Below are 22,966 nucleotides of genomic sequence, written 5' to 3'. Positions count from 1 at the left end.
TAGGTAAGAGCCATGCTGCGGCCTCATGGCCTCAATATCACAGGCTGCATTAAGGTTATTCCCATTAAAATGTTATGCAATATACAATGACTTCCCACATTAAAGAGCAGAAATATGTAGCTCATACCATAAGAGCCATAAGCCCCACAGCTATCTCTGTAATTCCTCTTAAAAGCATCATTAGGCTATATAAGCCTGCAGAGCAAACAGTTAAATGTTTACATGTGTGTGGGCGAGTGTGTGTGTTTTTTTGTGTGTGTCTGTGTGGGCTAACATGCACAACAGCCAGAGCTTATGCTTAGAAGCCACCAAGGCCAAAGTCTTACCATGATGGTGATGGTGTGATGAGTATCGCAGGTTCACAAGCTCAGATGTTTTTATGCGACAGCAGCCTGGAGAAAAACACAAGAAATCACCAGAAATCTAATGGAAAGTTCTATATATATATATATATATATGTAAAAAAAAAAAAAAAAAAAAAAAAAAGATATCAAATCAATGTTCCCTCTAAGCCAGTGATTCTCAACCTTTTTTATATCAAGGACCCCAAATTTAGTTCATATTAGGGCCACGGACCCCCATTTGATGAAGTTTTGTCTCTCTAACCCAAATCTGAGAATATTTTTATTGTTATAAATGATTTTGTCCAGAATTCCATGACTGTATTGTAGATAGAGAGACAACAGTGAAACTGTGACCAAAACAGTAGTTCTCTAATTGTGTTAACTTCTTGTAAATGAAATAATGGTGAAGTTTAACAATTCATCACTTTGCTGGGGACCCCCTGTAACTCCCTCAAGGACCCCTGGTGGTCCCCGGACCCCACGTTGAGAACCACTGCTCTAAGCTGATAGTTAGTAGTAATAATACATTTGACGAATTTCCAGGTGAAACAGGATGTTTGGGGTGGGACATAAATAAATAAAAACATATAGTTGTGAAGGGGCAGAAGGGGGGTATTATTCAAAAATCTGTGATGCTTTTACTGGTTGGAAGGTTTCTGGACGCCTACTGGTAAACAATGAAGTAACCACTAAAATGTGCAGTAAAATGAAGTAAAAGTAATGCGATTTAGTTACAGAAATACTTATGTTGTGGAGTTTTAGGCATTTATAGGTGTAGGTTTCCATTGTATTGACTCGTAATCGTTATATTTCCTACAGCACGTGAAGGCAGCATTAAAGTGCCCTAGTCTCGCTCTAGTTTTGGATCCAGCCTCTTGCCGTTGTGTGTCTCCGCCTCCACGGATAAAAAGCCGCCGCGCACCCTCGGTCGTTCTTCTCACCACGTCAACCGGAGGAATTGCTGCCTGCCACCCAACCGGAACGTCATTGTCAAGGTAAAGTACAAGTCATGTCTTTTATAACGAATATGAACCGTGTGCGAATGTATTTCATGTCACGTCTTGACGCGTAGTGCTTATTGTGGATACAGCCGAGTTTGTTCCCAGCCTTGAACAGAGAAGAAGTCAGTTGTTTCTGACAGGGGTGGTGTAGAATAGTGGTTAAGCTTCCGGGTATTAAAATAATATCAAGAGTCGTAACAGTTGCGGGATAGAGTGTTTCGGTTCGCCGATATGTGCGCCGTTAGTCGTTTTACGTACCATTGCTTTGCCAAGTTGCATGAGAATGAGTCTGCAGCAGCACGAACAAAAGACCACGCGCCTCTTCAGGCCTGGGCCCGGCCTGGTGCGATTCACTGAGAACTGAATGTACAATTAACTCTGCACCTGTAACTAATTGAGCAATTAACTTGCCAGTCAGCAGCTGTGGTGAAGTGACGTGTCAGGTGGCTCGGGCTTGCCGCTTTTGCCGGTGTTGGCCGTGACCAGAGCGCGAGGCCTGCTGTCACCTACAGCCTGCCGACTAGGAGCAATAGTTCAGATGTACAAAGGGAACGGCCCGCCAAACGTCATGCCCGTTTAATGCAGTGATTTACCGGCAGTCGTACATCATGACTTAAGACCTTTAGGAATAGTCGGTGTCCATTCTTCAATTCGGCATGCTTGGGCTTCCAGCAAGCAGAATGTATAACTCAATTGAAGTGATGTTTTATTTTGTTCGCCTTACAATCTTCTTTAATAGTTTTTTACGGTCTATGGAAGTACATTGTGGTGGGAGATAGCCAGCAGCATGAGCCAGTTAAGTTTTATTTTTAATGAAACGGAAGCACGGCTTGGTGGCTTACTTGTATGCCGATGTTTAAGCCATGTTCTATGAGGTTTGCAGAATATAGCTGCCGCATTTGTGGATGGATTTGGCAACGGAACGTCAAGCCAGCCGGGGAGAGCGGGGAAAATACTGTAAATTAGGCGATTTTCCTACTTTTCTCTACTTCAAATCGGCCTTAAGATAACCCTATATGGCAAGCAACGGGCATTTTTGTGGGTTATGCAGGCTGGCTTGGTATTGGGTACCAGTGGCTCCATGTGCTATCCTTTTTCTTTTCTTTTTTTAGGAATAATAGTGCCACGGTTATAGGTGGGTTACAGCCATGTTCGACAACGGGGCTCTTATTTTGAAAGTTATAGTCGGAAGTGTTGAATTCTGGCTGGTTTGACACTAGACAACACTGCGCACGCGCAAAGCTGGCCTTGAGTCAGACAGCTTCAGCTGGGGATCAAGACTTGGAAAAGGTCATAATTGAATAGTGTGACTTCAGCTGGGACAAAAACTATTACATATATTCCTGTCACGTGCACTAATGTTTGTTTTTTTGTTTTTTTAATCACTTGCTAAACTCTATTAAAAACTGGGCATGCTAATTAGGGATAATTGCATACCCATAGGGAAAACAAAGGACTAACTCCAAATGTAGTTTTTGCCATAAATTAAACATTAAAGCACTGAATTGGTGAGATGACAAAAACAAACCGACTAAATATTGAAGAGACTTATGTAGTTTAACACTGGCACTTTTGTCAGTACATTTAAAAAAAAAAAAAAAAAAAGCAAGGGATCAAGCTCTTCCAGAGGGCGGGGCGGGCCACTCACATGTCAGTCAACACACACTAAGTCAGTCAGTTAAGTTGCTCGCACTGCAAGATCCAGACTAACCCCAGCAGTGCAGTCAATGCAGTTTGCTTTGCAATGGGGTCGGGGCCCTCGGCATCCGGCCCCACCGACGAGTGTGCCACATGCACCCAAACTGCGTGAGTGATTTTCCACACTTGTTGTGCCTCTAATTGTATGCTGGTGGCTTTGTTTTTAAAATCCTTGCTGCTTTATTGCAGAATCATGGCTGAGCTTGAGGAGCGCACCTTCATCGCCATCAAGCCCGATGGCGTCCAGAGGGGAATCATTGGTGAGGTCATCAAGAGGTTCGAGGTGAAAGGCTTCAAACTCGTTGGCATGAAAATGCTCCATGTAAGTAACAAACCAATGACGTGTGTGTTGCAGTTTGATATTGGTTGCATTCATAATGGTTATAGGTGTTATCTTGGGTTGAGTCACCTACATGCACATGATGTTGTGATTGTGCAGTGACAGCTAAGACCTCTGGTGAGCTGATTAGCTTGCTCGTCTATTCCTGACTGCAGCACAAGCGATTAGTGCTGAGTTGAGGTCTCGTTATCCTCTGTAGCATCTCCCTGTGATCTCTGACCTGGTGGCGCTATGCTTAACTGGTCACGATTCACTGTGGCTTATTTTAGAACCGCATTATACAAGATTTTATGTAAAATGCACCTGTTGTTGCCCCACTTATGAGCCTAAGCGGGTCATCAAATGAACCCCCCACAATTTGAGACGTCAGATTTGCCCAAATGAAATTCTGTCTGCTACGTCAATTCTCCATACTGGAAGTGATAAATCAAAACATGGGAATGAAATCCAAAGTGTCTCCTAAAGAGCAGTGAGCAGTACTCTGTCCAGAGAAAGCTGGACTGACCAACATTGTATCTCTTTAAGAGCTTTTTTCTTTAGTCTTCTTTGGTATGAATCATCACAATCCAGCTGAGGCAAACATGACCATGCTGTGTGCAGTTTACTGACATCACATTACAAGACTTCTGGGTATTCAACTGCTTACATTTTTAAACGCTTACCATCATATGGGAGTAAATGTTGAGACAACTTGTCAGCTCAAAACAATTATTTGAGTGTTCAGATTTGATGGCATCAAACACCATGATTTTCGATGGACATTAGTTGCTACTTATAAGCTTTCAATGCTTGACACATGTATTTAGTGATACATTTGACTTGATGTTTGACAGCAAACCCAAACATTGTAATGTAAACCACAAATGAAAAATCCAGCAAGTAGTCATGTCCTGCCATGGCATTTTAAGAGTTTTGACAAAATGACTTAAATGATAAATTGTACATTTTGCTGGTTTTATGACACAAATTCCTCATCCCTGACATTTAACTAAAGGTGTTTCCTTAGTGGTGAAATCAGGGTCTGTCACCAAACCCCTGACTTCCCATGTAGTGGAACTTGAGGTGAAGGGTATCTTCTAGTAGGAAACTTGTATCTATCTTTTCCCATATGAATGCAGCATAGTCTTATTGGAAAAGATCCCACCCACTTGTGTAGTTGGTAAGGCCTGAGCTTTGATCTACCTCAGTTACAGTAACTAATAACTTGTGTCTACCTGCCGCAGGCGTCCGAGGAGCACCTGCAGCAGCACTACGCCGACCTGAAGGAGAGGCCGTTCTTCCCTACCCTCATCAAATACATGAACTCTGGACCAGTGGTCGCAATGGTAAGACACCAGTAGATAACATGGTGTAAAGTAACATTAAATGCCTTTTGAGCCAAAAGGAGAGAAGTTGTAGTCTGTAATTTGTTTTCCCTACCTGGAATTGTGGCAAATGAAGACCCAACTCTTCTTCAAATGCTTTGCTGCTTTTTGATCTTTTTTGTTTTCAAATGACAACATTTCCTGATGAGGTGATGGTTGTAGCAAGCCGAAACGTTCACATCACTTAATCAAGAATTTTCTTGAAACTACTATAACTTCTTAATGTTAAAATATGGCATTCATATTAATATCAGCCATGTGTTATGTGAGGACAAGTATGTTGACATGGAAATGTTTTCTAATGCCTCGTTAACATAACTGTTATGTTTATCATGGAGATTATGACAGAACATCAGGCAGCTCGAGCACCTCCTTGTGTTTTTAAGCCAATTAATTAGTAGCTTACAGTCAAACGGATGTTCGAAGAGAAGCCAGCTGCTGAACTGGCTGCAGTCTTGTCTCGTACCTCTGCTCATATCCCTCTGCTCTTGTGTAATCCTAGGTGTGGGAAGGCAAGGGCGCAGTGAAGACCGGCAGGATCATGTTGGGCGAGACCAACCCCGCCGACTCCAAGCCTGGAACCATCAGAGGAGACTTCTGCATCGACGTCAGCAAGTTAGTGCCGTTTGCGTTCTCCCTTCCTGGTGGAGGCACGAGGCCGTGTTCGGCCTCCTGCAGCCGACGCTTCTGCTTGCAAACTGTCCATTTAATGTCTGTAGTTCATGCTAGTTTGATTGAAAGCCCTGCCTAAAACAGCAGGTCTCAAAGTGGGGGGAAATCCCAGGGGTCCTTGAGGGTCCCCAGCAAAATGAGTGAATTTAAATTCACTGGATATTGTCCCATTAGAAAATTACTTTCTAAGTGGGGATTTCACAATTATAGGGTCCCTGGGAGGAAACTTTAATCCAACACAGGGGTCCATGGCCCTAATGTGCATATCTGGGGGTCTGAGAAGAAAAACATTTACTATATAGATTGTCAGTAATGCTGGCATCCAGGATGTGCTTGCATGCAGAAGTATGTATACTGTGGAATATCTCATACTTGAATATTAAGTATTTATGTGCTGACTCGATTGTTGTCACACTGCGTTGGTCTTAGTTTTCCTCTCTGCCTCTTGCAGGAACATCATCCACGGCAGCGACTCAGTAGAGAGCGCCAAGAAGGAGATCGCCCTGTGGTTCAAGCCCGAGGAGCTGGTCAGCTACACTAGCTGTGCCTTCAGCTGGCTCTACTGAGCCGCTCAGCAGCCCTCAGACACTGACCTGGGACCAGTCGGCTCGCCTCGAGTTCCTGTTTTTTTCCACACGTAGGATAGAGGAGGAAGAGCTGACTGTAGCTCGGTGTCTCGGTGACGATTTCCCACATCTCTCATCACCCACCATGCCTCATCATACTGTACTGTCTGGTCTCTCCGGAGGTCCAAGTCTGCATTTCCAGTTTCATTCCTGAGCTCCATTCCCTTTTTAAACATTCCATTCCCAACCTTGAATGTACAGTTAACGACTTGAATTTGTCTTTGCTGTCAGTTTTGTTAAAAGGTGATCCCGCTTTCCAATAAAACGCACACAATACCATCCTCCTGGGTTTGTTTTTTCTTGCAGTCAGATGCCCACAGTACACAATGACACACTTCACTAATGTACTTGAGTGCAATAGTGTGTTGCCCTGCTGGCCTCAAACGGAATAGAGTGGGGTTTGTTTTAATGATGCATTAACTCGTGATGGTTGACGTGAACCTGGATACATCCGGCTCTTCATGGCTATTAGGAAGGATTAGTTAGGTGTCCCTCTAATCTGAGATTGAGATTAGAAGAGTAGTTTGGCTCTCAGCTCCAGTGGTTTGTGCTGCCATGACAGCAGGAGGCCAGCAGATAAGAGGGTTCAGTTTCTCTGCCACACAGGATGGATAAGAGCAAAGTCACCTGTGGCTAAAGGACACACTGCCCTCTGAGAGATTAAACTGCTGAAACCTTGCATTCATTGGAGCGAAAGGAGACCGATACCACAAGGTTCCAAGTCATAAGCATTTTTATTCAGTGTAAAAGTCGGATCTTACAAAAAAATCACCAGATAACCTTTCACAGCCATGCGGAAACAGTTTGCAATGCTTGTAAACAAAGAAGCAATCCATTACAACCAATATTATGATCCAAACATTTTGGCTTTATTTACAAATTCAAAGTCTATCAAAGCTTGATCACAGCACAAATTTACCATAAGAAAGGAAACATGTATAGACACTATCAAAAAGATGTACAAACTTTAAACTGCAATCTAATATGTACCTCAAGGGTCAGTGTTAATAATTTCAATAGATTTATAACTATTAACATATACTTTTTTTTTTTGTTGTATTTGTATCCAAAATAAATTTCGCACCATAACTTAACCCTCTCAACTCACAATTAGTTTCAGACAATAATCCCAATACAATAACTCATTTTTATCAAATATATAGCACCACAATATAATGGTTGAATATAATTGGGGGGGAGGGGGCTATCACATACAAAAGACCCGTGTTAGTATCCAAGGAGAAACAAATAGCCGGCTCCAGTCTGCTCCTCATCTCCGCCCGGATCTAGAAGGACACTGCGTCCACAATCTCATCCTTTCTGAATCGGAGCGGAGGAGGAAAAAACAAACTGAGAGCCGGAACCGAAGAACAACCAATGACGGTCACAACGAAAACAAGCTCAGCACGACATCGGCACGACGCTTTTCTGCTCTACATGCATTCAGTTGATCAGTGCACCCGGTCCCAAATCCCAACCAAGTCCCACCCCCCCCCCCCCCCGACTAGAGACACAGGTCCCTAGCCGTGGGGGGCCCCTGGCTCCTCTTAGATTTGGACCTCGAGGTGGAAAAAAGGGAGGTTTCATATCTACAACTTACAAGGAAAAGTGAGGTTGTTTTTTTTCCCCCTCACATAAACAGAAGATCCAAACAGTGTTGATTGTGCATTTGATTATTTTGGGTTAATCTGGAAGAGGGTAGCAGCAAAGTTAGTCCATAGAACAGTCTTACTTTTTTTTTTTTTTTTTTTTTTTTAGTACTAAGGTATTATGCAGTTTGGTCAGTGAGTTAAAAGATTGTGACCGTGACCATTACTTAATGCTTCACCCTGCCCTCCCGCATCAGAGGGGGGGGGAACAAGACAAACACACCCGAACCTGAAACCTTTCTGCTTCATTTGATTGTGAGACACTGTATTTTATTGCTCATTTGGTCTTAGAACCATAGCCTTTTCTTCTTTCTTTTTTTTGAAGCTACGTTTTATATCCAATCTAATCGGTTAGACAAATTAAAATGGAAACTGGTAGAAAATATATTAATCTCACATCCCGTTGGTAAAGAACAGTAGGAAAACAGGCTACAAAAAAAGAAAGCAGATCGAACAAAACGACTTCCACTGAACAGAATCATGAACAGAACACGCAACACTTTGAAGAGAAGAAGAAGAAGAAGCGACAAAACGTGGACAAAACATTGAATGGTGAGATAAGACCTTTTTTTTTGTGTGTGTTGAATGGATGCACATGGTAAAGACGCCTTCCTTGAGCTGTTCAAACCCAATGCAATTTGATTCAGACTAGTGACTAACGCACTATGCAACCTTTGCGACTAAGAAAAAAAAAAAATTAAAAATAAGCAAACGCTTCCTGAGATTTGATTTGTGAACCTTACTGGTATAAAGAGAAATTCGGGGTCTTTTACCATCACTGAGCGGTTTAAATCTGTTCTGCATTACAATATAGCGTTAGGCCATACAGTGCTGCTCTGAGTTTCCTGTATGTGAACCCTCGCTCACCAAAATCACAGTTATACAATACCATTTTTTTTTGTTAAATTATTTCATATGTAAATTATATTAATGTAGTGATCTTGATAGTTAAGGGTGCTAGAAGTTATTTTTTTTAACATAGCAAAATAATACGGGAACTATTATTGCATATCGTTCAAATTAGAGGACTACCTCATGTGCTGTGATAAAGATTCTTCCATGTTTGGTGTCTAGTCTTTCAAGTGGATCATTTTAGGTCATTGTTTGCATTTGCATATGCTAACACACTGCCATAGCCTATTTCACACTCTTATATTTGCTAAACTTGGCTAGCATCAGGAGGTAGTAGATAAATAGCTGCAAAAATCTAGCTCTAAGAAGAATGAAAGGATAAGGATTCTTGGTTATTTCCACGCCCGGGCGTGGAGTCGAGAGGAGTTCTGACTAATCCGGACCCGTCGCTCCACACCGTCATAGTCATAATGATTATATATAGAATCTGCTATGTATTTTATGCCACTGTCAGATCCCGCCGTCCTGTGTGAACGCTGCCTTCGGAGACGAATGGGGGAGAGCAGTGCATTTCGTCGGTTTCGCCATCGATGACGAACCTGTTATTCTGTGGCTCAGCTGAATAATGGACTAGCTTGCATACATATGGCTCTGACATGAGAACGACCCAAGCGATGAGAAACAAACCAAAAAAAAACAAAAAAAAAAAACACTTTGCATATCGTCTTAATGTAATGTTCCTTTCAGCATTTGGAGATGGAACGTCTTATTTTCCCCACCGAAGGAAAATGTGACGCGACGCTACAAATGCTGAACGAGGAAGGAGTTCCGGCTTCCGCTTTGGACCCTTCATCCTCCTCTGGATGTGGGGGGGGGGGGGGGGGGGGGGGGGGGGATGAGTACAGTAGACAGTCCAAAACCCAACAGACACACCCGCTTCTGTAGTGTGACCCGACAGTGTTTTAGGCGACGCATCCGCAGCACTTCCATCCCGTGCGGTAGGGTCAGACCGATACACGTTCATTTTCATTTGTCCAAAGATGTTTTCTTGCACATTGATTCTTCAGGTAAAAGGCAGTAATGCTGTTTCAGAGGCTTTTCCCACCCTGACGAGAGTACAATTCTGGTGGAAAACGCTCCATACTTCTCACATAAAGATGGAAAAAATTTAAAGATACTGAAGATATATATATATATATATCGGTATCGGTCGAACCCTACGCAGGAAAGTACGCAGGTTTGGACAATGGGAATAAAAAAAAAAAAAAAAAAAAAATCATGTCAGAGTGTGCCCTATCATACCAGTAAGGTTTCTCATTTATACAACATACCCTGCTGCTCAGTTATCGTCTCGCCTTGCAAAATGTGTTACTCATTATTTCTTTGAAAATAAGGTGATTTTTTTTTTTTTTTTTTTTTAAAAGTAGCTTTGCGTCTCCACAGCTTCACCGTCTTTGTTCGGACATTACAGAGCGAAGATGTCACTTAAATGCCTTGCAATGGGGTGGAGGTGTAGTGGGATATCTGGTCACTGCGATAGGTCCCTAGATCTCCACATTAAGATATCACACCAGCCTAACACTGTTACATATGACACACTCTTCGTTAAGCTTATCCTGGGTGAGTCAGTCCATAGTTTACCAGATGGAACTGAAAGGAAAAGTGACAGTTACAGTCTTAGGCGTGATTCAGCTCAAAATGTGGATATTAAAACAATTGTAACACAGACCAGATATTCTCCACAACACCCGCTTTCCTTTGCTTGAATGATATTGTTCCATTTTTAATTTAAATCACATGTATCGCTTCTGTAACGCGAATCGGAATAGTGCAGCTGTGGAAAAGGCGGCAGCCAATATCGGAAGAAACAGAATCGTCATCAAAAAGAAAAAAAAAAAAAAAGTTAGGAATATCAATAATGCTGAGCAGCACTGTACAGTACTATTCAAAGCTCACTCTCTTCAAATCACAAACCTTAATATCTATATACTGTAGTTCTATATGAATAGGTCTCATCATACTATATGAATATAATCACTCTTATGCAACGACGCACATTTAAGTTTCCCATCCAGCCACCGAAAATGTATACGCAAAAATAAGTAAATCATCGTTTTAAGACAAAAAACAACTCCAAAACAGAACGTTACAAAATAAAAAAAGGAGAGAAAAAAAAAACAACAACAAAAAAAAAAAACTTCAAGTACTATAAACAAAGTAAAAGTCCACCTGGCGAAATTGTTCCGAAAGAAAATCAAAATCAAAATATACACAATTCTTTCTCTCTCTCTGCCAGCCTCTCTTCTCTCCCGAGGCCCGATGGAAATTCTGCCTTCAGTGGCTGACTCTCATAACCTGAAATCGACGACAACAACAAAAAAAAAATAAAAAATAAAAAAAATAAAAAAAACCTAAAGACCTGGCTCAATAAAAAGTTGCTCACAGTTTCTACAGGTCTCTGTGCGTGGCCCAGAGTGTTGGCAGAGGCAGGATGGACTTGACGTCATCTTGCAGGACTCCCCTCCTCCCCCGGGGGGGGGAAAGGTTGTTGTTTTTTTTGTTTTTTTCGCGGATCCGCCCACCGGAGCTGAAAGTTGTCTCTCGTTTCCCGGGCCGGATCGTTCAGACGGGGGAGAGAGGGAGAGAGAGAGAGAGAGAGAGAGAGGATTTTGGAAATACGAAAAAAAGAGAATGCCCGGACATCAGCGACCCGCCCGCCCCCCCCCCCCCCCCACCTCCCCCTCCCCGGGTGCTTTCGAACCCCCTCAGTCGTGACAGTGTTTTTTCGTGAGCGACTGAGTTTGTGCTCGCACGGCTACGAAGTTAGAAAAAAACAAACAAAAAAAAAACAAAAAACAGAAAATCGTCTCTCCGGGGATTTTCTCAGAAGCGTCGGACGTCCCGCGCCTTCCTCCCCGCTCGCCATCGCTGATCGGATGGTGCGTTTCCAGAGGTGTGTGTGTGTGTGTGTGTGTGTGTGTCCCGTCCCCACCGGCGCGCGTCCCGCTCCGTGTCCGACCTCGTCCCCCGCCCCCCCCCCCCCTCAGGGCTCCTGTTTGATGTAGTAGCTGCCCGAGCCGTTGCTCTCCTGGTCGGAGATGCCCTGCGAGAAGGTGAACTCGTCCACCTCGGCCGTCTCCTCCTTCAGGCGCAGCAGGGACTCTGCGGGACGGGGGGGGGGACGGAGACAGATGAGAGAGAGAGAGAGAGAGAGAGAGGGCGGACAAAGATGAAAAGAAAGTCTTCATTATGCGGTTGGAATACGAGGGAACAGCCCCGGCATTCTTGCTTCGAGGCGTTAAGGCTACTTCCACATGCATAACAAGAACAAGGTGCCTACTTGTTGATTCAAAGATATTTTCAAATGGAAAAAATAACCCATGCCATATGACTATCCCAAAGGAGGGCAGGAATAATATGACAAAACAGTGGCACTAATAACGACAAAATCACGATTCTTTTAGCGCAGTAGCAATGGGACGATATACATAAATTCAATATATCGCTAGGGCTGATTTTGAGAAAATATCTGATTGCGATTATTTTGACTGATATTGCAATTGCGATAGGATTTGCGATATTAGAGGGAATGATAACTTTTACATCGTTATTCTCATTTTCATTGAAAAACGTATTCAAATGATTATGGTGTGATTTTTGCGGGGATCTGTGCCAAACAAAGATGTTTTCTTAAGTCTGTAGAATATGATGTGTAGGCCAGGACATCTCTGCAGCACCACAATATTTCATTGAAAATGCTATTTTGACGCATTTCACCTTTAACAAATATTGTGCCTCCTGCGATTTGAAAATTGCAGTAGGCCATATTGCGATTTCGATAAAATTTCGATTAATTGTTCAGCCCTATATATCGCGATACAAAAATGTGACGATACGTATCGCGATATTAGCGCCATGTTATTCTGCTGTAGTAATCAGAAATGAGACGCTTGCCCATCACAATTTCGCAAGCTCTCCATCCAAATTATATTAATGTCACATTTTTAAATTGTTTGTTTTTCGCTAGAAGGATTTGTGTCTCAGAAATAAGCATAATTCTGCACAGTCAGGCTTTGTTGTCACTGGACTTTAATTTATTCCAGGGTTCCTACACATTTTCAATTAAAAAATTCCATACTTTTTCCGGGCCTTGATTTGTTTTGAAGATTGTGTCCAGTGTTCAATATGATTTACACAGATAGACATCTTGCCCCTGCTAACTAGGTCATATCACTGTATAGATGAAGATTGTTCTTCACAGAGACAAATATCACAATATGTGAGATGACTGGCAGGGTTCCTACACGCTTTCCATTTTAAAATTCCATATTTTTCCCAGACCCTATGTTCTTGACTGATTTGATTTTGGTCAGTATTTGATATAATGCATGCTGACAGCGGCTGGGTAATAAGAGCGTCCCTCTATCTGAACATTATTCTTCACATCAACACAAACTGTGGACTCAAAGTGGCTCTACAGCAACATAAAAGCTGTAATTATGTGTGTATCGGATCTGAACCACAGCATTTTCCATACTTTTCCAGACATTTTTTAAAATTCCCAAACTATTCAAGACCTGGAAATGATCAAATTCATTTTTAATACTTTTCCAGACTTTCCAGACCTGCGTAGGAACCCTGTTATTCGTAGCGTGGTTGTTATGGAATCGTGAACCTCATATCGCGTATGGAATCGTATCGTGAGATTAAGCAGATCGTCCCATCCCTACAGCGCAGTGCGACTCTAAACCTACATTTACATGGGCAAACGCTTTGGTGGGAACAACAGTGAAAATGACAGAAGAATATGAATCAGAGTGCACATGTACAGTTGGAACATGCAGCATCAGCAGCAGCAGCAGCATCCAGCCAGCTCCACTGTGAGGCCCTACTGGGATCCGGAACCGACGAGCCCCCGGGGGCCTCGGGGTTTATCGTTAAAAGTGTGCCGTTTTTTTTTTGTTTTTTTTTTTTACCTGGTTTGTGGGTTTGGTGGAGGTGGGTGCGGGGCCGGGGCCGAGCGGGCCCCTGGGCAGGGTAAGGGGGCGGGCTCTGCTCTTCGTCGCCCGAGAAGCTCCTCCTCCTGCCCGCCTGACCGAAGGGCCGTCGACCAACCGGGATCTTCCTCTCTAAACACCAAGCCAGACTCGGGGTGAGCTACCAGGGGGCTTATTACATACAGGGGTTCATTTCTGACTCTTTTTTTTTTCTCAAGTGTTTACATTGCAGATTAGGCAGGAAAGTTGAAAAGGTTAGAGCTTAGGGAGACATTTTTAATGGATCTGTTATTACTTGTGCTGATATGCCCATCTGAATAAGCCCCTGGTAAGCCGTACTCAGGCTGCCAGACCCAAGTAAGCAGATGCACTGTTAGCTAACGAGAGCAAAGCTTCAGCAACTGTATCAAACTGCTTCAAACACCCATCTGAAGCACCGCTCTTTTCACAACATCCTGCAAATGTGACACAGTCTGTCCAATGAGACCGGGCGGACAGTAAGAGGACAGGGAAAGGAGACGGTGAAGGAAGGGACGGATAGGAGAGAGAGAGACAGACCGACACGGCAGGAGAGAGAGAGAGAGCACTCACTTTTCTTCTGGCCTTTGTACTGCTGGGCCTTTTTCTTCTGCTTGGGCACAGACGGCGGCATCTCTCTGGCACCTGAAATAAAAGCGTACGCCGTTATAGACTGGAAAAGAAAATATGGGAAGTTTATGGACTTAAGATATTAAATTAAACTTGAAAAATGGGTAATTGCAGCGGCAAACAGTAAGAGGATACAGCAAAGAAAAACAGAACAGAAATCCAAATATAGCAAATAAAAAAAAAAAAACACAGCCGGCAATTACAAACTATAAAGAACCTATTAGGCAGAAACGCATGAATGAAAGATATGAAAAATTGTGAGTTACACTATTATGATGGTGCGGAAAATAACAGCAGACAAAGAAAAATGAACGAAAATATTTACAATATGAAAATATACCCAAAAAAATGAAATAAGTGAGAAATTACAAAAACAACAAGATATATGCAATACATACACATGAGAGAGAATATGGGAATATTAAGAAAGCCAATTTAATATGTGAATGTACAGCTTATATACAGTACTGTGCAAAAGTCTTAGGCATATGTCAAAGGAATCCATAAAGCGAAGATGCTTTCAAAACTAATGAAATGAAAAGTTTCTGAATATCAGAAATTTACAATAAACAGCAGTCTACTGACACACTAATGCAGAAAACAAATAAACATCTATAAGACTTCTAAAAAATGTATATAAAAAATCTAAGACTTTTGCACAGTACTGTACATTAAGTGTCTATGCACTGTAAAAAACTGTCTTACATATTCAGTTTACAGATGTAGATACTATTAGCTAAAGGCACATAGTTTAAGAAGTGACATTGTGTGTGTGTGTGTGTGTGCCCTCTCACTCTGTGCGGCGGGGGGTTGCAGCTGGTAGCCGGTCAGCTGACACCAGCCCACGGGGTAGAGGTCGGGCGACTCGCAGTCCACCCACTGGTCGTACTCGTCCTCCCAGCCGTCGAAGTGGATCCTGAGCAGCCGGTGGACGATCCGCGTCACCGTGGCGACGCACACCAGCCGCGGCTCCATCAGGTCCACGGCCTCCAGCTTCATGCCCTGCCGGAAGCCGTGGTTGGGAACGTCCTGGGCGGGGGCGGGAACAGAGAAGAGAGTGTTTTATTTAGATACGGGAACGTCGCGACCGCACAAAGGCCGGTCTGTTAGAAGTGATTTTTTAGAACGGCTTGATAGACCCTGTCGCCCTATAGCTTCAGACAGAATGTGAAAAAAAAAGAAATTAGAGGCAGCGCAAACACACGTCAATGGAGTGAGGCAGAACAGAAGGACACAAATTCGCTCTAAATGGCAGAGAAATTCACCTGAGACAATAAAATGAAAGCCAATCAGCTTCGAATAGGACTCTATTTTTACAACTTGGAACATTTTTCGGCCATTCAGAACTGAGGACTGGAACTATTTGTTTTCAGAATTTCAGGTAAATCCAAAAAATATTTGACATCATCATAGAAGAATTGGAGGCAAGATAGTAAAACTGGCTTCAAGAGCAAAACAAAAAAAAAAAAACACATGGTGGAGAAAGCATTTAATAAAGGCCTACCTTGTTAAAGAGCTTGACAGGAGCAGCTATTGAACCCGTTTCTCTGAGGTAGTCAAACCATTTAAATGGCAGTTTAGTGTACCCTGGGGAACAGAGTCAGTGGTGAGACCGGGACATTGGAAAGCCACAGGCAAGCGGAGACTAACCCGTCTCTAAGCTTTTGGAGAGACACAGCATGTAACAAAGTACGGAGGCTCGGCGCTACTGGCAATGTGAGCGAGTTTCAATTTCGATTTCTACGAAGAAAAAAAAAGGTGAACTAAAGGCTGATTTGCAGTCGAGAGGAGAGGAGAGGGTGTGAGCTGTACCTCTGGGGGGCGTGAGCTCGATGCTGTTGATTTCACAGAAGCCGACGGGGAAGATGGAGGGGGAGGTGGCGTGGTAGCAGAACCAGTCCGACCCGTCCACCGCCTCCGAGCCGTCGATCCCGATCATGAGGTACCCGTCTGCCAGCACCTGAGGAGCGGACAGCGAGCGGCAGAAATCAGTCTGGAGGAGCAGGCGACTGAAGGAAACAGTTTAAAATTGAGGGGGTCCAAGCACAATTTGATAAGACAGACAGATAGACAGAACATTACAGAAGGTAGAAAGACACACACAAAAAATGACATGTTGTGAAGTTCGGACATGCGGTCTAACACCGGCTTTTGTGTTGGCCTGTGACTTCTGTCAAGTTCATCTTTTCATATGGTCATTTGTCCAAAAATTAGAAACTTAAGACGTTATGCTTAGTTATCACAAGCTTAGTGGTGTGAGGAGACAGCGTTACCCATGGGATTTGAACCCACGATCTTTTGCATGGTAGATCTATTCATTAACCATTAGGCTACTGAGTCCACAGGGGGGCAGTGGAGGGAGCACAAAAAAAAATAGGGTCAAGTAACGAGACTGTCCAAGCTATAGGCTATTTAGAGCCTTAGAGTATTTTAACTATGGTCAACTATGGTTACAATACCACCAAATGTTGCATGCTACCTCAGAGTTGACCTGTGCACATATGTACCAAATTTGTTTAAGGTAGGCCAACAACTTCCTGACTTATGGCAATTTTTGTATATTAGGCCTTGTCTACAAATTAATAACTTTTGTGCAGGACGGTCCAGACATGCTGTGAGCGAAAACTGGTGAAGATTGGACAAAATATGTAGGAGAAGAAGCGAAAAATGGGGCTAAAACAACAACAACCCCTCCTTTTCTGTCATGAAACTTTTTTTTTTTTTACACCAATGCGGACACTTGAAGCCGACTCACCTTTCTTACAGTGGCTACACATATAGCTGAGAGGTTGAGGGGGTCGATGGCCTCTAGCTTCATCCCGTCCTTGAACCAATCCCCACTCTGGTCCACATCTCTCACCTGACACACACACACAGTAGATATAAGCTGATAGGTATAACCAGGTATAACCTGATATAACCATTCCAGTGACATCAAACTAGGGCCGGGCAATAACTCAGTATTATTGTTTATCGTCCGCCTTTCAATAGAATCGTGGTGAATTAATGATATCGATTCATCATGATGATTGACATGAGTGACATCACACAATTCTTTTGTCTAAATTAATGATCAAAAGCAAATACGAATTAAAATCTCTACCAAAATCAGATCTGAAACAAATTCGGGAATATTTGAAAATTTGTTGAATCATACTTTATATCAGTGATTCTCAACCTTTTTCATATCAAGGACCCCTAATTTAGTCCACATTAGGGCCATGGACCCCCAATTGATGACATTTTGTCTCTCAGACCCAAATCTGAGAATATTTTTATTGTTAGATATGATTTTGTCCAGAATTCCCATCTGTATTGAGGGATAACAGTGAAACTAATCATTCTTCAACATTCTCTAATTGAGTTAACTTCTTGTAAATGAAATTATGCTGAAGTTTAACAATTCATTCAACTTTCCGGGGACCCCCTGGAACCCCCTGGAACCCCCTGGAACCCCCTCAAGGACCCTGGTGGTCCCCGGACCCCACGTTGAGAACCACTGCTTTATATAACCATGCAGTTCAATGCGATGAATATCAGTTTGATTATGTAAAATTTATTAATGTGACATTGGGCTAGGCTTCATTTTTCCAGCGACCTCATGAAACCCCCTCAAGAATCCCCTATAAATAGATCCATGAAGCTCTATGATTAGCTCACCAAGCCTGTCTCATAAATAAGAAAACGAAAGCAAAAGCTGATCAGTAGAATGCCGACTAATCAACGCAACTGTAAAAATCTGTATATTATATCTCACCTTCTGGAACAGCTGTGGGGAGGCATCGGCTTGACCCTCGATTTTCTTTGTGATATCTGAAAAACAAGAAATCGGCAGATCGGAATTACTTCATCGTGCCTGTGGCGGAGGTGCTTCAGCAATACAACCAAAAAAAAAAAAAAAAAAAAGAGCTCCACAAGCATTCAATGACTTAAAATGACTTAAAAGACTATAAGGTTAAAAGTACAGACAGTGGCAGCTGAGGATTGGTTGGGCTTCGAGGAACGTCAACCGCCTCTGAGAAAAGAAATACATCAATTGTCTCTCTAAAAGCACGAAGTCACGCTCATTAACAAATAGTTAATGAAATGATGCAGATGTCTTTTCTATCGTGATTATTTAATTTTGACTTCTTGTTTTTTTAACCGTTCGTCTGGGATCTTTAATAATCCCCTCAAATTAAAGTGACCGTCTTGAAAGCAAACCTCATACTCACTGGAACATTTGACATTCAAAAATGACAGATTGCAGTGTTTCAAAAAGTGTGATGCCGTCCAAATACTTTTGCAGTTCATGCCGTGTAATTACAGGCCTATGGGATTTTTTTGGTAACACTACTTGAAGGGTATTGTGATTATAGCATTATAGCTTATAGCACATTTATGAAACCCAGCGGAAGCAAAGATAAACTTACAATATAATCATCAGACATAAATCACGTACCACTTGATTATGTCATGTATCACAAATGTATTCATTTTGTATGCGTGTTTTCTTGGTATTTTATGCGTGTTATTGCAATATCTTGTGTGATGTACATACTTTAAAATAAAAAAAAAATACATTAGTACAAAAATAAACACATAAATAAATAAATCAAACATGCAAAAATTACATTCAACTTCATATTATGTCATTAACTATACAGTTTCCCCATACTTTCTCCAACCCCATAAATGTTTTGCACAGTGTTTACTATCCCGCTCCGATTCTAAATATTATCCCACACCCGTAACGTGCTTGAAATGTGTTTATGATGCCTTATGAGCACCGGTTCAAGTAAAGTGCCACCAGATTTTTTTTTGTTTTGTTACCGGATCGTTTGAAGCGGTGTCCGATGCTGCGCGACCAGCCGATGTTGTGGATGAGGGGGCTGAACATGTGGCACCAGAAGTCGTCGGAGCCGTCCTGGCTCTCCTCGTACACCAGCCGGAGGCGCCCGCCGATCACCTGCTCCACCAGGGCCACCCGCGTCCGGCACAGGTGGTTCTTGTCCACCACCTCCACCCGCATCAGCTTCTTAAAGGGGAACTGCATGTTCTCCTGTACCTGGAGGGGGGGGGGAGAGGATGCATGGATTTAATGAACTGGGGCAAAATGTGAGCCACAGACCAGAGTATACAACCAAAATATTCTTGCCCTCTTTAAAAATAAAAACAAAAAGTATCAGAAACATTAATGCAACATCTCAAGTTAGAGACAGGAAAATCAGACCTAGTCCAGTCAATATGATGGATATGATGCAGTGTGATTGATTACATATTTATTGTAGAATTGATCAATACTCCACTGGTTGTCTATGGGAAGCCCAACCTGAATTGATTCTAATGAGCCATTTTGATAGTATGGAATAATAGATTTATTTTTGTTGTTGTCATCATCATCATCATCATGGGTTTCAATGGGCTTTCCATCCTAACAAAAATAAAATTCTGGAGAAAACACTAAATACTTGCTAAAAAAACGTTTTTTTGGCACGAAAATTATCACATTGAAAATATTGAATATCAGCACAAAATAACGGTGGCGCTACTGGCTGCTCCAATTCAAAAACCATCAGCATCGGCCTTCAAAAAGCTGCATCAGTGAAACTGTAAATTCTAGGTGTTTGTGTGTCTCACCTTGGCAGAAAAGTCAGGTGGCAGTGTTTTAGCTCCAGTGAGACGCTTCACGAGAAAGGCTTTCCAGTTAGAGTACTTATGCTGTATGGCTGTAGGGGAGATGACAAAAATAACAAAAATAACAGAAACAATTAGCGCCAACCTTCCGAGAACGCAAAACTTTTTTAATGGATCGTTTATTGTTAAAGACCAAGGCTGTGAACCATGTACAGATTGGGATAAGACTGACTTTTTGGAGGTACGAGGGGCTTGCCGCTGGAAGCGCACCACCCCACCGGGTGGACCTCTGGGACACACAGATTACACCAGAAGTCCTTGCTGGTGTCGTTGTCGAAGCCCTCATACCGCAGGAGAGCCTTGAACCCTGCAGAACAGCATGCAGCACAGTCGAAAGCTATTCAAACAGCCATGGAAGATGGATAAAATGGACCCAAGAATGCAAGCTACATCGCCAATAGCTGTTTTTTTTAACAGTGTTAAAGTGTTATTGGGTGGATTTTTCCTTTAACCAATACTTTCAGCTGTAAAAGTAGTCTTACCTGCTAGTTTGATGATTCCTGCAATCCAGTACACCTTAGTGGAGAGGTTGGTGTCAGAGTTGAGGACTTCAACCCTCACTCCTTCTTCTATGTCTCCCCAGCATGTACCCATGGGAGCCTGGAGCACAGAGGTGTCGGGTCAAAGGTCAAGGGTCAAGGGTCAAGGGTAAGCACTGAAGTTATTCAGCCAACAAATCAACAATTAAACAATAGTCACTATGTAAACCAATCAAGCAGCTCTGGTCGGACTCCTGTTTTTACTTACATGCTTGAAACAGCTGACTGGAGCTCCGGACGTGTTATTGCTACAGATGTATCGGCCCCAGTCAAAGCTTTCGACAGGGACCACTGAGAGAAATAAGAAACGGTGTGAACTTACAGCATAACAACCCAGCAGCACCTGTTACCCCAAACACCATTAAACACCATTGTGGTTCTCTGATGACCTACCAGCTTTCGATTTGGCCTGGTTCTGTTGACTTGCTTGGTACTGGGCGTAAGCTGCCAACTTCGCCATGAGAGGCTGTTTCTGTAAGACCTTTGCCTTTTTTGTCGGTGGTTTGCCCTTACAAAAGGAAAGCATACATCATTATTTGTGTGTAACACAGGTCTAAACTCAAGTCTTGTTCCATTGGGCCTATGACGCACATCCACTCCTATGCTTCCCTCGCTCCAAAATACTAGAAAATTCCACTTTACCTGGAGTCTTGCCAAGATGCTAGCTTTTTTGGAATTTGACGAATAACTCCGGGAACAGGACACACTGCAGAAGCGCTTGGTTTTGGAGTAAAAAGCGTCTCGTACTCCGACCATCCCGCACATCTCGCAGGTGGCTGTGAAACAGAGGCCACAAAACGCATCAGAAAATCTGCTGAAATCCATGGTGAATCTATCTAGGATTCATTCACAGTATTACATTCTATAATATCCATACCACAGTGTACTGAATCACAGAGACAGATGTTTCCATGTACTGACCCATTCCGGCCTTGCCGTCGGGGTAGGTGTAGACCTGTCCATTGTTCTTGATGATGGGCAGGCTGGCGGGGATGGAGGGCACCACCTCGTCCTCACTGTCCTCGGAGCTGGAGCTGCTGGTGGACTCCTCGCTGCAGCTGTCGTAGCCATCAAACATCCCGAACGAGTCTCTCCGCTTACGCTCTGAACGTGGGGTGCGTTCAGCCTTCACAAAAATACAGAGGCAGGCGTCATGTGTGAATGAATGGAGTACATTTCTTTTCTTTCTTTTTTTTTTTTTTTTACTTTTGTACTCAAGCAACTTTTTCCAACCGGAGAGCTTAGCGGTCTCTTTGAAAATGTCATGCATAACATTTGGCAAGTTGGCTGTGGCTGCCAAATAGATTTCTGAGTAACTTATAAAGGTAATCCAAAAAGCAAAGTCTGCGGCGGATAAATAATGCAAATAATGCACAATAAGAAGCTGAGAATGAAATGTGCAATGCCCGTTTGGTCCATAGGACCTGGAACACTGCTACAATCGTTACTGTTGTCATTAATTTAGCCTACTTCCTCATCTGAGCATCACAGGTGCCTGCTATGCTATGTTAAAGGGAACCTCCTCACTGGCTATTTTAACGTTTATTATTCTGCCACCAATAAGCTGAAATCTAAGATGAAGCAATGTATCAGCTACTAATGAGAATGAAACTTACCATGCACAAGATAGAAAAGCTAGCTATTTAAATGGAAGATAGGGGCGGCCTTATCTGAATTAGCTCCCAGTGCTAGCAACGTTAGCATAGCTAGCTAGCGGAAACCTGTTTTTCCAGTTTATATTCAGAATAACAAAGCATACGTTTTCAGTTAGGTAGCAAGCTAGCAGATACACATGCACGGAAAATATAAGCGTGGCGTTATTTTATTTCAGCCCTTGAGAGTTTTTAGTGAGCTTTTCAGTTTTTAGCTAACGTTACCTGGCTGAGCCACTGGCTAGCTACTATAAACAGATAACAACAAAGGAGGAGCGCTAGCCTAAGCAAATCCTCCGTAATCGGAGCCTTACGGCCCTAAAACCTGCAAAATTAACTCACCAAATCCCTTGTGTCCTCCATCAGCCCTTCATATAGATGACGTTCTAGGGAACTGGGCTGCCTAATACGAATAAAACCCCTAATTTGGGGATGTATTTGGCTTTGAAATGCCAATGTCTAAAAATGAATACTACCAAGCAGGATATCAACAAATTACTCTGGTGATTCTGCGCATGTGCGAGCGTAACCTACTTTCATGCGATTGGTCAGTGTGGAATGGAGGTCATCGACTGATGCAGAAAACAACAACACTGGACTCTGCAATGGAAATGAATGAATGATTTCTATAATATAATATAATATAATATAATACAATATAATAACAAGCAACTTTCCTGTATCATTCCAACAAACAATTTATGCTTTATATTCATGTAACTTGCATCTATTTGCTACTGCTTGCTAACATGTATACTATGAATTTATGTGATTAAGATTTATGCCATTATAAAAAGTTGGATAATCTTTCTTACACAAATAAAAAGGTTTACCCTCCACTAAGTCCCTGCATGCAATGCTTTTAAACAAAAACAGTGCTCTTCATTATCCATACTTTTATTTAGAAA

The 22,966-nt window shown here is 42.6% G+C and overlaps 2 protein-coding genes across 2 annotated transcripts; one reads left to right on the top strand and one right to left on the bottom strand.

Moving 5' to 3' along the window:
• The first annotated feature begins 1,234 nt into the window (after nt 1-1,234).
• LOC139665455 (nucleoside diphosphate kinase B-like) lies at nt 1,235-6,326 on the top strand. The gene is made up of 5 exons (XM_071544466.1): nt 1,235-1,339; nt 3,233-3,365; nt 4,607-4,708; nt 5,250-5,362; nt 5,871-6,326. Exons 2-5 carry the CDS (start codon nt 3,237-3,239, stop codon nt 5,983-5,985), a joined length of 459 nt encoding a protein of 152 aa, XP_071400567.1. The 5' UTR covers nt 1,235-1,339; nt 3,233-3,236; the 3' UTR covers nt 5,986-6,326.
• Nucleotides 6,327-11,313: 4,987 nt separating this feature from the next.
• On the bottom strand, nt 11,314-22,529 carry mbtd1 (mbt domain containing 1). Its single transcript, XM_071544471.1, has 17 exons — nt 22,401-22,529; nt 21,328-21,532; nt 21,049-21,182; nt 20,800-20,914; nt 20,615-20,697; nt 20,350-20,467; nt 20,040-20,174; nt 19,811-19,899; nt 19,004-19,238; nt 17,949-18,004; nt 16,947-17,051; nt 16,004-16,151; nt 15,696-15,778; nt 14,986-15,220; nt 14,135-14,206; nt 13,523-13,675; nt 11,314-11,708 (listed from the first exon to the last, which is right to left on the bottom strand). The coding sequence occupies exons 1-17, from the start codon at nt 22,419-22,421 to the stop codon at nt 11,590-11,592; spliced, it is 2,106 nt and encodes a 701-aa protein (XP_071400572.1). The 5' UTR covers nt 22,422-22,529; the 3' UTR covers nt 11,314-11,589.
• Nucleotides 22,530-22,966: the final 437 nt, after the last annotated feature.

Source organism: Centroberyx affinis, unplaced genomic scaffold (assembly GCF_046629955.1).
Source record: "Centroberyx affinis isolate AG114_WGS23_722 - 3 ecotype Tasmania unplaced genomic scaffold, CSIRO-AGI_Caff_v1 ptg004591l_1, whole genome shotgun sequence".
Taxonomy (NCBI): Eukaryota; Metazoa; Chordata; class Actinopteri; order Beryciformes; family Berycidae; genus Centroberyx; species Centroberyx affinis.
The sequence above is the reverse complement of the archived record's forward strand: the minus strand, read 5'-3'. Positions and strand labels throughout refer to the sequence as shown.